The sequence below is a fragment of the Hemibagrus wyckioides genome, linkage group LG02 (genome assembly GCF_019097595.1).
Source record: "Hemibagrus wyckioides isolate EC202008001 linkage group LG02, SWU_Hwy_1.0, whole genome shotgun sequence".
Taxonomy (NCBI): Eukaryota; Metazoa; Chordata; class Actinopteri; order Siluriformes; family Bagridae; genus Hemibagrus; species Hemibagrus wyckioides.
The window spans coordinates 18,689,244-18,706,059 of NC_080711.1; the positions used below are offsets into that span (position 1 = coordinate 18,689,244).

The window sequence follows — 16,816 nt, forward strand, 5'->3', positions numbered from 1 at the left end:
ATTCTTCTGTGAAACAATACCAAAGTGCATTTTGCATCAGGAGGGGAAGTGGTAGCTCACTGGTTAAGGTGTTGGCCTGCTGACTGGAAGGTTATGAGGCTATCACCAGTGGGCCTTCCAACTTAACCCTAAACTGTGTAAATAAGATAAATGTACACCGATCAGGCATAACATTAAGAGGAGTGACAGGTGAAGTGAATAAGACTGATGATCTCCTCATCATGGCACCTGTTAGTGGGTGGGATATATTAGGCAGCAAGTGAACATTTTGTCCTCAAAGTTGATGTGTTAGAAGCAGGAAAAATGGGCAAGCGTAAGGACTTGAGCGAGTTTGACAAGGTCCAAATTGTGATGGCTAGACGACTGGATCAGAGCATCTCCAAAACTGCAGCTCTTGTGGGGTGTTCCTGGTCTGCAGTGGTCAGTATCTATCAAAAGTGTCCTTTAAGTGTACTTAAAGGATCTGCTGCTAACATCTTGGTGCCAGATACCACAGCACACCTTCTGGGATCTAGTGGAGTACTTGCCTGGACAGGTCAAGGAAAGGCAAAAAGGGGACCCACACAATATTATGCAGGTGGTCATAATGTTGTGCCTGATTGGTGTAATTTGCTCTGTATAAGGTAGATTGACATGTGCCATAAACATACCAAAACTCACCATTCGGTCCCTTATGCCCTTTGACTAAGCAGATATGGACAATGGTCAGGCTGCTTTGTTTGTAAAATCACTGATATAAAAGCCACCCAGAGGAAGTAAATTAGTGGTGCTGTTCAGTCACGTCAGAATCTCAAAGGTGATTCCCCCAAATTAAGGCATCACTTTCACTCCTATAAGCAAGCCAGCTCTACATTTCCTGTTTAGCACCCAGACAGTTGAATTAGTGTAACAAACTGCTTTAATGAGTGGTGGCTGTATATACACAGGAATATCCTGTCCCAGGAGTCTCCTTTTGTATTATGTGTTGCTTGCTGTCCTTGACTTTCTCTGGGTTCACATCAATTAAGTTTCTCTTTGTCAGTGGCCTTGTAGACTGCTGGATCTGTCTAAACAAGTATAGGAACAGCAGCCTTCCCAGTTCTGACGGGTGTGATGGTCAGGTGTCCACAAACTTTTGCCCATAAGGCATACTTCCACTAGATACTGTATTGTATTGGGTATTGAAAAAGTATAGCTTGGGTTTAAAATGAAGGGAGCTTGGACAAGACAAGAATTAGAGAACAGGCTGTAGTTTATTGGTTTCCGTACAAAATTCCATTATAAAAAAAAACAAAACAAACAAAAAAACGAACAAATGTCATATTTATTTGTTCTAAAAAATGTGTATAAATGTGTACAGCTCTGATCTTTAACACTGATAAAAAACTTGAGCCATGAAGACTGATGAACTTCGCCATTTTTCACAAATAAATAAATAAATAAATATACATCACTAAACACAGTCTGCAGTCACATCAGGGATCAAACTATTCAACTGTAATCCTAAACCTTACTCTAAAATGAAGTTCTATCATGTGGAAATGCAGAACAAAACATTCAACTTTAACATTCACAAAGTCTCACTGGAGCTGAAGAGTGACTTTCACTTTCTCAGCAGTCTTTGTTCCAGAAGTTTCCTTCCCATTCATAATCTCCAAAGACATTCTTGGAAAATTCTTACATAAATGTATAAAGCATCAACGTGATCTAGATAAATAAATCACCACCTCAATCTTAAAGGGGAAAAAAAAACAGAAAAAAGGTGACTTTATTTAGATTTGAAATATTTTGTTTAGATATTATATTTTATATGTCAAGCTTTGTTGTTCTTTACAGTATGTTGTTTCAGCCTGACGAATTTGATAGCTAACTAACTTACTTAGGCCTAAATCACACTACATTATTGCATTCATGGAGCAGTGTTTCCTCTCTGAAACTTCTGGAACCAAGTCTGCTGAAACACGAGCAAAAGGTCATTGTTTACATCTGACTCCGCGGTCAACAGGGACGATTTTGATTGACTGGCGAATGTCGCTTTAAGACTTCACCAAAACTTTAAGCACTTTATTCACAATGAGTGCAAACATTCATCACTGCTTTCGCTAACATACAACACACACACGCGCAATAAAAACATACAAAGTCAGTGTGAGATTATCAGCTACACCATCCTTTAGTCTCTCTCCCTTTCTGTCCGATATTCAGTCTGTCTCGACTCTCGGTTTGTCTGTGCTTTCTGTTTGTCGATGGAAAAGACAAAATGTAAACCGCAGTAACCTATTTTCTCCACTGGAGGACGAGAGAGAGCAGCAGAGAGAGGCAGAGAGACAGAAAGGAAAGAGGTGATCTGACCGAGCCGTTGACTCTACTCCGGTCTCGAGGGCGGGGTTTATAAGGATAGGCAGGGCTTCGTGGAGAACTGGGCCAATCATTCCTGTAGAGCTCATCTGCTCCAACTAATCCAGATCCACTACCATCCTCATCATCACCTAGACGCACAAATACACGTTAGTGAATGACAGAAACAATGAAGGACAGTCAGTCGACCTCAGTTAGACACACTCACTCTGTATTGTGTCTGTATCCACGCCTTGGTGTGCGAGTGTGAGACGATGTGTTGCCACTCGAAGCTCCATGAGGATCTGGCGGGTTCTGATGTCCGGAGAACTTTCAACGTCCACTTCTGGATTGTTCAGCTGATTCACCAAGCCATCAGCCGTGACACTCATCAGATACCTACACACACACACACACACACACACACACACACACACACAGAGAAACAAAAACAGTGACTTCATCTCGAAATTGATATTTTTTCAATAACAGAATCTTCCAAAGTGCTTTGTTCCTTTCATCCGGTGGAAATAATCAATAATAATTTATTAAAGCCGATTTATAATCGGATTTAATTTTGTAGAGTGTTTGTACACCTATGAACAACTGGTCCCTTCCCAGTCTCTCCTTACTTTGTAAATCAAAATTTAGCAGCTTGTCATGTTACATGGAAATGTTAGCATCTTTGAGTGGGTGTGTATGGAAAGATGAGGTCTTTTAATCTAATTCCTCATGCAGGACAAAAGCCAGTGGTTTTCACACATGTACTATATGTAAGTATATTCATTCTAGTGAGCCACCATGAGCTAACCTGACCTATTTAATATTTATGAAAATATAGTCATCTGTCACCTTCGAGTGGAATAAAAACTACTTTTGAGGGTTACAGGCTGCAGAAATATTTGAAGGCTAAATCTTCAATTGCTCAAAGACAAATCTACCAATGTGAAGGATCTTAACAGTGATTTACTTAATTAGATACTACACACACACGCACACACCTTGCACGTGTGTATCCATTCCAACAGCGCTCCTCATTGGTAACATCAGCCGCCATTTTGTCTTCGTTACAGAGAGAGTGAGGCAGCATTACCCAGAACTCCCTCATAGGTCTCAGACGCTGCTGTAGGTCCAACACCTGGACACAGCAATACATGCTGTAAATTACTGTAACACGTTAAAACCTAAATACAGTGATTAAGTGAGTTTATGAATTAACTTCTGAACATATAAACCTCTAAACTAAGGCTCTCTGTCTTACCAGTCGGTCCATATTGGTTCCTGCAGCAGTTGTAGGCTTTTCCTCTGGACTGAAGGTCCTGAAAGTCTTTCTGCTGTCTCTATCAGACTTACGCTCTTTCTCTCGTTCTCTAGGTGAACGCTTGTTTCTACTGGGGGCAGGACGAGGATTCCCACAACCCTGAAACACCTGCACGCACACACACATACACACACACACATATAATGTACGTGCTGTGAAGATTGATAAGCGTGTTTGTGGGTGTGTATGTGTGGGTGTCTCACCTTGGTGGAGATGCTGATGCTGTTCTCCTGCATGTGCATGATGGCTTCAGAGATTTTCACAGCCACAGAATCAGCAGCCAGTTCCACATTAAACGGTCCATTAAGTCTCTCAGCCAGTGAGAGGAGAGAATCTGGCACAGACACACATTTTAAAGTATTTAATTTTTTTTCCTCTAATACACAGGAAAAAAAAAATTACCAAAAAAGATGAATCACAAATATGTTTTCTGTCCTTTTACAACAAACCATGGCCCTCTAACCACCTTTAGCCACAATAGTTTTTTTTCTGAAAGCCTGCCACTAGCCGCAGTCTTACACCTTTGTCATTTAGTAACCACAGCCCCTGAACTGTAACCCAAACCCCCAAACCATTACAATATCCCCCAATCATATTTTTGCCAATCAAGCCAAATGACAATACTCACCTCATCACATTCAAGTGTAGCCCCAAAAAAACAAAACTCACATAATCATTTCCATAATCATATCAAAACCAGCCATTATAGTCCCACTGCAACCAATTCACTCATATTACCTGAAATATATACTGGTCTCAGCGACAATGATACAAACCACAATGTCATGATGATACCTTGGTCCCAACAACAATTTCCAGAATAATAATTTCCTCCAACCTTAGTCTTATAATAATTTTGTTCTACAAATGTTTCACAATTGTAATTAAAGCATAATAAAAAGATTTCCCCAACATTTTTGTTGTATGTATGTGACATACAACAAAGTATGTGACAAAGAAGCCAATAAGACACATGTAGCACACAACACTACAGAGTTAATTGTGTTATAATATAAGTGCACAAAGCAAGGACCATAAAGACATGGCTGAGTGAGTTTGGTGTGGAGTCCTGACCTAAACCCGACAAAACATCTTTACCAGGTCAGGAGAGTTACTCTAAATAAAGGGGTCATCTCTAAACTGTTCCCACAAAGTTGGAAGCATGATATTGTCCAAAATGTCTTGGTATGCATTAAGAGTTCCTTTCACTGGACCTAAGGGGGCCAAGCCTAACCTCTGAAAAACAACACCTGAATTCAATTATTTGAAAGGGTGTTTCAAAACCTTAGGCAATATAGTGTACAAACATCCCTTCAAAATGTCTCCCTTAGCCCCTAACTCGAAGCACTGACCCTTGAAGCTCACCAATGAAGCGGTTCCACTCCGTGTTAAGCTCTGCATGATTGGCCAGACAGCCCTTCATGACGTTGAGGCACAGTGGGTGGCAGGACCGGAGTGCGGGAGTCCCACCACATAGAGGACAGTACAACTGACGCATCAAAGCCTTACCACAATCTGCACTCACGCTAAACTACAGAGAAACAGAGAGATCAAGTTAGAGAGCTAGGAAAAGTCACCAGAAAATGGTAAGATACATATATTACCTATACTATAATCTAAACTATAATAAGAGTGCACTAATAAATAAATGACATGAAGAGATTTTGGAAGTGTAAAAAAAAAAACTGGGGGGGGAGCTCTCAGACAACTTCGGCTGAAGCTAAAGGTGGCTATAAATAGGAAGGTAACTAGGTAGAAGTTGGAGCTTCCCTATATTATTTTTCCCTAAATTTAACTTATGTCTTGAGGGTTGGCTGTGAGAATAATGGACTCAAGGTCAGTGTTTGAAAATGAATCTGCTACCAGATGTGTTAACACTTACCTTAATGGCTTTGTTAACAATGTCTCTGCCTGCAGAGAGGCCCAGCACTAAGGCCCTTGCAGCGATTAATGCACGAGACAACTAAAAACAGAGAGAGAGAGAGAGAGAGAGAGAGAGATGTAAATACTTGGTAGAACCACATTTGTAGATGCAAGCCTTCTAAAATATGTCTCTATTAGCTTTGCACATCTGGATTTCACACATAGAGTTTTTCTGTGTCAGATTGGATGGTTTCAATTTTGGTGATTTAAATTTTCAGGCCTCCACATCATGATGCTACAAGCACCATGTTTCAACATCTAGTGATGTAGTACATGGTACTGAGGTCAAAAAGGAAAAGTTGTAACAAATCAAACCGGAGAATGTTTTTCCACATGTTTGCTGAGTCTCTAAAGTCCAAATGATATACAGTATATTATTTCTTCTTGCAGGTATTCAATTTTTTATTCAGCCTATGTTTGTCCAATTAAAAGATTCTTATTATATGAGATGTGATGGTGTTTAATTAGTTATTTCTTTAATGAACTCAGGAGGCTTTCAGATTTAAATAATAATAGAACTTCTGAGGCAACTGCTTGGACCAACCTAATCTAGGGGGTAAATACTGAATGCATTCAGCCTCCCATTCAACAAATTTAATGTTAAGTCCATTTCAGATGCAGGTTGTAACACTGCAAAATGTGGAAAATTTCGAAGTAGTGATTATATATATGATCTATGCATGGCTATAATGAAACGTATTGAGTTCTCGGTTATACACACACTCCCTACATGTCATGTGTGTTACCTGTGTGCTGAGTTTGCGTTGCAGTTCTCCTAATGGCTGAAGCTGTTGTGTGTGCTTGCTCACACACTCCAGATATTCCACACTGAAGTGATAGTGTGGGTTCAGTAGAGTGAACACACGCTCCACCAACTCTGTCCAGAAATCTGACACGGCTTCTGATACATACACACCACCACCTACACACACACACACACACACATACACACATACACCATTACAGAGTCAATTCTATGGATTTGCCTGATTTATTCTTTTCAGGTTCTAGTGTTCAGGAAGATGTAGGCTTTAGTCATCTAGATGTAGGATTTAGTCGTTTAAAATGACTTTAGTCGTCATGTGTATACCAATGACTCCCGATTTCCAAAATTATTCCACCATCTGAGTAACAAAACAGAGCCTATGTTCTTACTATTAACTTTTCCAAAGCTCATCCTAGGACATCTATTACTAATCTTCTCATGCCAAACATTCTGTACATTTTTATTATATTTTATTATACATTTTTATTATATATTATTTAAAGGTTCACTTTAGTGAGTCTCCTTATACATAAATTCACACAAACCCAAGAATAACTGGATTTTCTGTTAATAACTTCCAAATAGTTTGTGGAAAGAAATTTGCTCATATCCAGCTTATTATGTGTATTAGCCACTGATTTCCGATTAAATTTATGTAAATAGTGCACCAGCCTGCTTTGGACCATTGGTCTGAATGTAGGGGAAGATTAAAAACACGTTAGCTTGCTATGTCTTATTATTATAATGGCTTTAATTCACTATAAGTCATGTAAATTGTAGTACACACGACTAATAAGAGGTCTAAAATGCCCTCTTGTGGGACCCTGGAGAATTTTTGGATAATTCAAGTACAAAATAGAAGCATTGCTTTTGTTGTTTGTTTAAATGAAAACGAAACAAATTGACCAGTAGGAGGCAGTGTGCATGTGTAAAGTACACATATGGTATATATGAAATAAATATAATAGACCATGGACACAAAAAAGAAACAGCTTGCTGTAGTGCACATTGATTTTTGTGGCCATGGTTTGGGTCACTTGTCCCCTTAGAGAAAAACGTCACTGCAAATCAATACAAAGTTCTTCTGACGGATAACAGTTATCCCCTTAGAGAGAAGCAGTGCCTTGTCCCCTGAGAGGAAAGTGTCACTGCAAATCAATATGAAGTGATGATATCCTGCGATGAAACATTTTTATCTGAATGGGCGTGGTCTCTTCCAAGATGACCCTACCCCCATCTAAAGGGGAAAAGGGGTCACTGAATGGTTGATGAGAAGAAAAATCATGTAAAATCGTATGCAACCCTTCACCTGATTTCAACCCTGTTGAACTCCTACTGGAGATGTTGGAGTGGTTTGGTGTTTTGTGGCCTTCCCAGTACTAAGACACTTTCTTGGGTCAGTTCTTGTCAGTTATTTGTCAGATGTTCATATGTTTCAGGGATCTTACCTTTTGCTGTATCTTTTGGCTGTGTTTTCAATGCAATATTTACACTATATATTGATATAAATCAGCTAATGTAAGAGCTGTACAGGCCAGGTTACAGTAGATCTGTACACACACACACACACACACACATAAAAATCCATACACATACCTGTATAGTATTGTCTCAGCTGTGTAAACAGTTGTTGGAAGAGGCGTGTGTTCTGTGTGTACAGGCGTCCGTACGTCTTGATGAACATCTGATTCATCGACTTCTCTGATACACCAATTAGCTCACGGAAAAATTCTGAAAACACAGAGGAAAACAAGAAAAATCCAATGGACTGGAACAGTTTCTGCAAAAACTACACACTACAAATGGCCATGCTAATGAAATGTGCTAAATGTTAATTAGCGTTGGCACCACAGACTTGCTAGCATTAGCATTAGGAGTGTCTAGGGTAACAGTGTGCATTAATTGTCCTCTAGTCCTTTATAAATATTTAATTAAATTCTGGCTATAAGATTAATGCTGGCTAGACGTTTTGACTTATTCTCAAACCACAAGTGAGACAAATGGTCAAAAATAAGGCCCTGTGAGGGAGAAATATAGAGTTACTGAGTATAGTTAAATAAATAATTAATAATAACTAATTAAAAATAAGTTATATTGAGTGCATGCTCCTCCTCACCATCAAAGCGCTGGTGTGTGTGGGTGAAGCTTGTCAGCAGGAACTGGCTGGTCTCCTCAACAGAAGACAGGAAGTCAGCTTCGCTCTGCCGTACCAGCGTTTCTTCCATCTCACTTGTACAGCATGTGTAATCACGAGGACAGAAACGCAGGTGTTCACCTGCCAAGTAGAGCATCATATATTACACAGTGTCCAATCACAACAGATTATGGTCCACACCATACCTCACACTGACCAATAAAAGCACATTATATTTTATACCAGCTAATATGAGCAAAATCTATCACACGCTGACCAATAAGACAAGAAATACATCACACTCTGACCAGTGGGAGACAAAACATATATTTTACTAACCAATATGAGTAAAACATATAGCACACTGACCAATCAGAGTAAAATATACTTCACACCAGCCAATCAGAGCCAAATATACTCCAAACCATCCAATCAGAGCAAAATACCCCACACCAGCCAATCAGAGCAAAATAAACTCTGCCACACTCTGCCAATTGCCACACTAGGCAATTGGAGCAAAATATACTCCACAACAGCCAATCAGAGCAAAATATAATCCACATCAGCCAATCCGAGCAAAATATACTCCACATCAGCCAATCCGAGCAAAATATACTCCACACCAACCAATTAGAGCAAGATATACTCCACACCGGCCAATCAGAGCAAAATAAACTCCACACCAGCCAAACAGAGCAAGATTTACTCCATACCAGCCAATCAGAGCAAAATACACTACACACCAGCCAATCAGAGCAAAATACACTCCACACCAGCCAATCAGAGCAAAACACACTCTACACCAGCCAATCAGAGCAAAATATACTATACATAAGTTAATCAGAGCGAAATATACTCCACAACAGCCAATAAGAGCAAAATACACTCCACACTAGCCAACTGGAGCAAAATACACTCCACACTAGCCAGTCGGAGCAAAATATACTATACACCAGCCAATTAGACCAAAATACACTCCACACCAACCAATTAGAGCAAAATATACTTCACACCAGCCAATCAGAGCAAAATATTCTTCACACCAGCCAATCAGAGAAAAATACACTCCACACCAGCCAATCAGAGCAAAATATACTATACACCAGCCAATTAGACCAAAATACACTCCACACCAGCCAGTCAGAGCAAAATATACTTCACACCAGCCAATTAGAACAAAGTAAATTATACACCAGCCATTACAAGAGTCATATTTCTTTAGATGAGGGTCAGTCTGAGCAAAATACTATGTATCACACAGAAGCAATAAGAAAATTACAAAATAAATCACCCTGAACAATAAGACATTATTATAATATTATAATTTAATAATGAAGGTTAATGTAGATTAGAACAATGAGGTCAATTTTAAAGGGGAACTAGTGACTTTCAGATAAGTATCTCTTAGTGAATCACACCATAACCACTACTTCAGGACAAATTTATCGAGAATTTTACATGTGTATCTTAACAGCTAGATGTTCAGATACACATAAAGAAGAGCTTTTATAATTTTCACTAATATCAATAATTTTCAATAATATCACTTTTTATAATTTGTACTTATTATTGGAAATATACACCAATCAGTCATAACACAAAAACCACCTGCCTAATATTGTCTAGGTCCCACTGGTGCCACCAAAACAGCTCTGAACCATCAAGGCATGGACTCCACAAGATTTCTGAAGGTGTGCTGTGGTATCTGGCACCAAGATGTTAGCAGCAGACTCTTTAAATCCTGTAATTTGCGAGGTGGGGCTCCATGGATCGGACTTGTTTGTCCAGCACATCCCACAGATGCTCCCTCAGATTGAGATCTGGGGAATGTGGAGGCCATGTCAACACCTTCAAGAATATCTGAATTCTGCTTAGTGGCAGTCCACACTGTCCTGTTGAAAAAAGACAATGCCATGAGGGAATACTGTTGTCATAGGGGTGTACAATGTCATCATTGACTTGGTGTACAATGATGTTTAAGTAACCTCCACCGAGTAACCTCCATCCGAGTAACATCCACATGAATGCCAAGAGCCAAGGTTTTGCAGCAGAACATTGCCCACAGCATCACACTGCCTCTTCCAGCTTGACTTCTTCCCATAGTGCATCCTGGTGCCATTTGTTCCCCAGTTAAGTGATTCACACACACTATCTACATGATGTAAAAGAAAATGTAATTCAGCAGTTCTGGCCATGGTCCATGGTCCAGTTCTGAAGTTCATGGTCCCCTTTATTCCTTATCCCTGAGGTGAAGTGAATAACACTGATGATCTCCTCATCATGGCACCTGTTAGTGGGTGGGATATATTAGAGGCAGCAAGTGAACATTTTGTCCTCAGCGTTGATGTGTTAGAAGCAGGAAAAATGGGCAAGCGTAAGGATTTGAGCGAGTTTGACAAGGGCCAAATTGTGATGGCTAGACGACTGGATCAGAGCATCTCCAAAACTGCAGCTCTTGTGGGGTGTTCCCAGTCTGCAGTGGTCAGTATCTATCAAAAGTGGTCCAAGGAAGGAACAGTGGTGAACCGGAGACAGGGTCATGGGTGACCAAGGCTCACTGATGCACGTGGGAAGCGAAGGCTGAGCCGTGTGATCTGATCTAACAGATGAGCTACTGTTGCTCAAATTGCTGAAGAAGTTAATGCTGGTTCTGATAGCAAGGGCTCAGAATACACAGTGCATTGCAGTTTGTTGCGTATGGGGCCGCATAGCCACAGACCAGTCAGGGTGCCCAGGTGGTCATAATGTTATGCCTAGTCGGTGTAGGTGAACTGTAATGTAATTGCTCCAGATTCACCATGACCCTGACGGAGCAGTTAATGAAGATGAATGAATGAAACATTGGTGGTGACCAGGGTGCCCGGGTCAGGGCTGTTTTGGCAGCAAAAGGGGGACCAACACAATATTAGGCAGGTGGTTATAATGTTATGCCTGTTCAGTGTATATAACTTTTTAGTATTTGCTAACATCTGGATACCTTTTCACCTTTTCCTTATATTATATATACCTTTTTCACACAGGGCCAGAAAGGTTTGGACAGCTTCTTTTTTTTACCTTAATGAATGAACTCATTATTTAAAAACTGCATTTTGCAGTTCCTAAGGTTATCTTTGTGTAATATTACAATGTGCTTGCTGATCTGAATCAGTCTTATCTGAAGTGTGAAACAAAGCAAGCACAGCACAATATATAAGCGTTTGGATATAACAATAAAGTACTTGAATTTCTATGTGTCTGCGGAAAACGGCAGAAGCTTGATCAGCACACATGCTCGGAATTGATCTGTCCTCTCTTTCTCTCTCTCTCTCTCTCTCTCACTCTCTCTCTCTCTCACACACACACTCACACACACACACACACACACAGATGTAAATCCTCCAGTCTCATCCCAAATTCTCTTCACACCTTCAGTTCCCCCTTTTGTTCTCTCTTCTACTGCCATTAATGACGCTCATCATCCCTCTCTTCACCATCTGCTGCCCTGACCCACGGGACCTCTCACACATACACACACACACACCCCTAAAATTTCCAGGCAAAAATGTCTATGCAACTGTTTCTGATAAATACACTCCAGAGAGTTAGCTGTCCACACACACACACACACACACACAGACACACACACACACACACACACATCACTCTTTGTTGAGTCCCCCAGTCAAGTAAATGTAAATGAATCCAAACACACCAGTATTGATCTGCTCAACACACATATCAATCAGTAGTGCACACACACACGCACACACACACACTTTTCACTGGAGCTAAAATTTTGAATGCTTATTCATCAGTTCATTCAGCTCTACGACAGCGTTTAATATTTAATGTGTTCATATAATGTGTGTAATATCAACTTCATTTCCTGGACCTTCCAGGAATCACATGCAGCTATCCAGATGTCCAACTCTGAGTTGAAACCTGACTAAATAATCGTTACTTTAACCATTGACCTCACACTACATTTACTAGTATATCTTCTGGTATCACTTTATACATGCAATCACATGACTTTGATTTAAATCATTGACTTATGCTCTTTATTTTTTAAGTACAAGCAGTACTGGTTCACAAAATGGACAAAACCCTCACATTTTAGAAAGAAATATATAAAACAATATTTCTTTCTATAAAAGGGTGAAACACATGCACACACATAAAAACTCCACAAAGTCTGACTTTTAAATGTACAGTAATAAAAAACTAGCTGTTGTTTTAAAAAGGCTGTTTATCGTAAGTATCATATATGTATCATATATATATATATGTTCTTTTCAGCTATGATACTTCCAATATATCTATATCTATATATATCTATATATATATATATATATATATATATATATATATATATATATATATATATATATATATATATATATAGATAGATAGATAGATAGATAGATAGATAGATAGATAGATATAGATATATATATAGATATAGATATATTCCAGTCAGTTTTGTTTAAAGTTTCAGAGAAAATAGGGGCAATATATCTTGTCATTTATAAATCTTGTCATTTATTACTAATATAAATACATGATTTATTTATTTGTGTAGAAATGTAATATATTGCAGAACAAAATTCACCAGAACAGATTCGTGGTCATTTTTGAAGCCTGGCTTATTTCTGATTAAAATTAAATTGCAACACATTTTATTTAATTTGTGATATTCTGAGTATATTATTTTCCAGTAACTGGGGAATGTAAAACAACAAAATTCAAAGTGTTGAATTATATATCCAGTTGGACACAGATGAAGTCTGAAAGAGTTATCTGAACACTCTGGGTATTAATTCAGCTCTCACCCAGTTGCAAATATTTAGTGGGATCTGTTGAGCTTTATCAAGTTTATAAAATGGAAAGTGAAAGCTTCATCCATAAAAACTAATGCGTTTTGAGAAATACATACTGTACTAGGCTCTTTTGTGTCTGTTTGTACAATTATATATTTTTTATTGATACAAACATATATAGAAAGTAATATAGAATATGTAAAATATGTTAAGTTGTTAATAATAATAATAATAATAATAATAATAATAATAATAATAATAATAAACACTATACCTACCGCGTGAGCGCACGTGTATGTTGTGCTGTAGGGGGAGTGTGTGTGTGTGTGTGTGTGTGGATCTTACCGGACATGGCGTTGATGGGAGCAGCGCTCGCGCTGTATCCCCGCTCTCCATACGCGCGCCGGGACTCGGAGCAGCTTCGCGTATTAACGGAACCGAAAAGCACGCACACGAGAACAACACTCAAAAGCTCGTGCCCCGGGACCATCAGTGTCCTTCTCATTTCTATTATTCTCATCATCATCATCATCATCATCATCATGATCCCACTCACACACTCGGGCTACTTTAAAGTTTCCTGTTTGCTCATCAGTTTTGTCGGTAAACACAATACGTCTCCCTAACGATGATAAAACACCATCAGCACTTCTCACCACACGCGCACGGCACCGGAGAAACACGGGACCTTCATCGGTTTGGGCTTTTCGGGGGCTTGTTTTGCACGAGCTCCTGCTGCTGACGGTCTTTGTCTCCGCGCCTCAGAGATCAATTCTCCAGCATCCCTCCCTCTCTATACAGAACAATGGGACAAAGAGAGAGAGAGAGAGAGAGAGAGAGAGAGAGATTGTGGGACGGGAGGAGAAACAGATGGAGTCAGATGTTTAATTAAAAGAAAACTGCACTGCATCTGAATCTAAAGTGTGTGTGTGTGTGTGTGTGTGTGGTATGTGTTTTATCCTATTCAGCTCACAAAATACATCATTGTGCAAATGCTGAAATGGGATTTACTTATCTGGAAATATGTGCGAAGACATCCATCAACTATCCAAATTTATTACGCAGATATCACGTAACAATCTATTATATGTGCATATAATAATGTGCATGTTCTATTTTAATACTTAATTTAGTTCAGTCAATGATTTTCATTTTCGAGTTCCTTCATTCAATCATGTTATATTAATAAAGTATGATGAATAAATGATCTAATAAACGTTCTCTTGAGAATTGTGTATTCGAATTGGACAGAACTTAGGTTTTTCAGCCTAAAGATCCTAAATGAACAGATTTTTCTAATATTTTATGATGATACAGACTCACCCCCCTCTATCTCTATCTCACACACACAGAGAGTTAATACTGTAATTAATATTTAATATGTTCCTTCATATCTTCTTCCTCCCTTGTTTCTCTTTCATGAGCACATCCTGAGACTCCTAATGCATGCTGTTAAAACTGCATTTTGCATTTTAAAATGTTTTACATGTTTAGAATAAAATATCGGTTGCATTCCAGGTTCTATGTACTTCTAAAAGTAAGTCATTGGAAAAAATGCAAAAAGTATCTACAAAATTTTACTCTCCAGTGTCATCCAATTGAGGATGAGGTTCCCTTTTGAGCCTGGTTCCACTCAAGGTTTCTTCCTCATATCATCTCAGGGAGGTTTTCCTTGACACCGGCACCTCGGGCTTGCTCATTAGGGATAAAATAGGGATAAAACAATAACTTTAATTTAAACTTTATAATTTTTTCCCCATACTTTTTCTATACTTCTGTAAAGCTACTTTGAGACAATGTCCATTGTTAAAAGCGGTATACAAATAAATCGAATTGAAAATTGAATTGAATTTTAAGAATTAAATGCGTCGACACTTGAAATTTGACAAAAAACAAGAAGTATATTGTTACAGCACCCTAAAATAGTTTCTCACCTTTATGACAGATATTATTTAATATTATAAACAGAAATATTCTAGTGGCATGGGAAAGACCTAGGACAACCAGTACCTCTTTACAGTTGTGCATCCAATACCTGTGTATTTGTCAGAATTTCACGCCTTAGCCTTTGTCACACTGACTAACCTTGGTGCAATGGCTGTTTATCCCCTGACTGGACACTGGGCCTTTTGAAACCCATTAGACACCGTTTTGCTTGTCTGCACTGATGCTAAAGTCTTCTGCCCAGTCTTCAATATTTGACGCATTGGGATTGAGAAGGCATTAAACTCTGAAACCCCCTTTACCCATTTAACATAAGGTCATAGGCTGCAAGGGGGCAGGGTAGGATTAACAGATAATAAACCTGGGGCTCTACACAGCCAAAGAACCAATTTATTTAACCAATGATTTGTGCAAATAGAATAAAATACAAGATTTATATGCAATCAGGATACATGTGGATGTTGACATTTATAAAGGTTTAACTGCTTGAGGACAGGGACACATATAAAGGCAGGGAAAATGTTTGAATATGTAATGGGGAAAAATCTATTTTATCCCAGCCATTGCTTTCTCCTTTGTACCTTTAAAAATCACCTTAAAGGTTAAAAATGTACAGAACATCAAATGTCAGCTTTCTTGTGATGGTCCAAATACAAGGCAGAAAATGGAGGAGGTGGAATGACAAAGAACAAGATGGAGAGTCCTTCATTTCAGCAATTTTTACTGAAGTAACAACATTACAATTGTAAAAATGTTATGGGCGCAAACTCACTCATCCATGTCTTTATGGACCTTGCTTTGTTCACTGGTGTACAGTCATGTTGGAACAGGAAGAGGTCATCCCTAAACTGTTCCCACAAAGCTGGGAGTATAAAATTGTCCAAAATGTCTTGCTATGCTGAAGCGTTAAGAGTTCCTTTCACTGGAACCAAGGGGCCGAGCCCAACCCCTGAAAAACAACACCTGAATTCAATGATTTGGAGGGGTGTCCCAAAACCTTTGGCAATATAGTATATATCCCTGACAGTTCCTGATGTTTACTCAATAGACACTTTAAACAGAGCATCTTTACAACATGATCATTCAGGCAATTATCCAATTATGTGACAGTAGCGCAGTGTCAATGATTTGGAGGGGTGTCCCAAAACCTTTGGCAAAATTGTGTATCTCCTAACAAAAAAAAAATTGACCACATTACATTTCTCTTTCTTAAAATGTTTCATTAGCCTTAGATAGGATGAAGGCATCATTTATACAAGGCCCTGTGAGTGAGCTGTTACTATAGAAACAAGAACGAGCGCATCAATAAAAACATATATTTAATGACGTATTGTTACATATAGTCAACGAACTACTAGTTTATTAAATAAAAGTAAAATAATCTAGATACATTAAGACCATTAAGCAAAAAATAAAAAGCGCGCTCTGTGTATTCTGTTGTTATTTACAGTAATCGTCTCTTTTTGGCGCCATATTAGCAGCTGACCTACGATTTGCGCGCACGGGGCCTGATAGCGGTTGCTGGGGTAAACTTGATGAAACAACCAATCACGTCTTACCTTACACCATTACAGGCCAATCGTATTGGTTGAATTTTTTAACCAATCAGAACA

At 38.9% G+C, this 16,816-nt stretch overlaps 1 protein-coding gene across 1 annotated transcript; it reads right to left on the reverse strand.

The window, feature by feature from the left end:
* Positions 1 to 1,253: 1,253 nt before the first annotated feature.
* gpc2 (glypican 2) lies at positions 1,254 to 14,043 on the reverse strand. Its single transcript, XM_058418367.1, has 11 exons — positions 13,605 to 14,043; positions 8,443 to 8,601; positions 7,923 to 8,057; positions 6,307 to 6,482; positions 5,520 to 5,600; positions 5,003 to 5,168; positions 3,841 to 3,971; positions 3,578 to 3,745; positions 3,318 to 3,454; positions 2,546 to 2,715; positions 1,254 to 2,468 (listed from the first exon to the last, which is right to left on the reverse strand). Exons 1-11 carry the CDS (start codon positions 13,801 to 13,803, stop codon positions 2,257 to 2,259), a joined length of 1,734 nt encoding a protein of 577 aa, XP_058274350.1. The 5' UTR covers positions 13,804 to 14,043; the 3' UTR covers positions 1,254 to 2,256.
* Between the last annotated feature and the right edge of the window lie 2,773 nt (positions 14,044 to 16,816).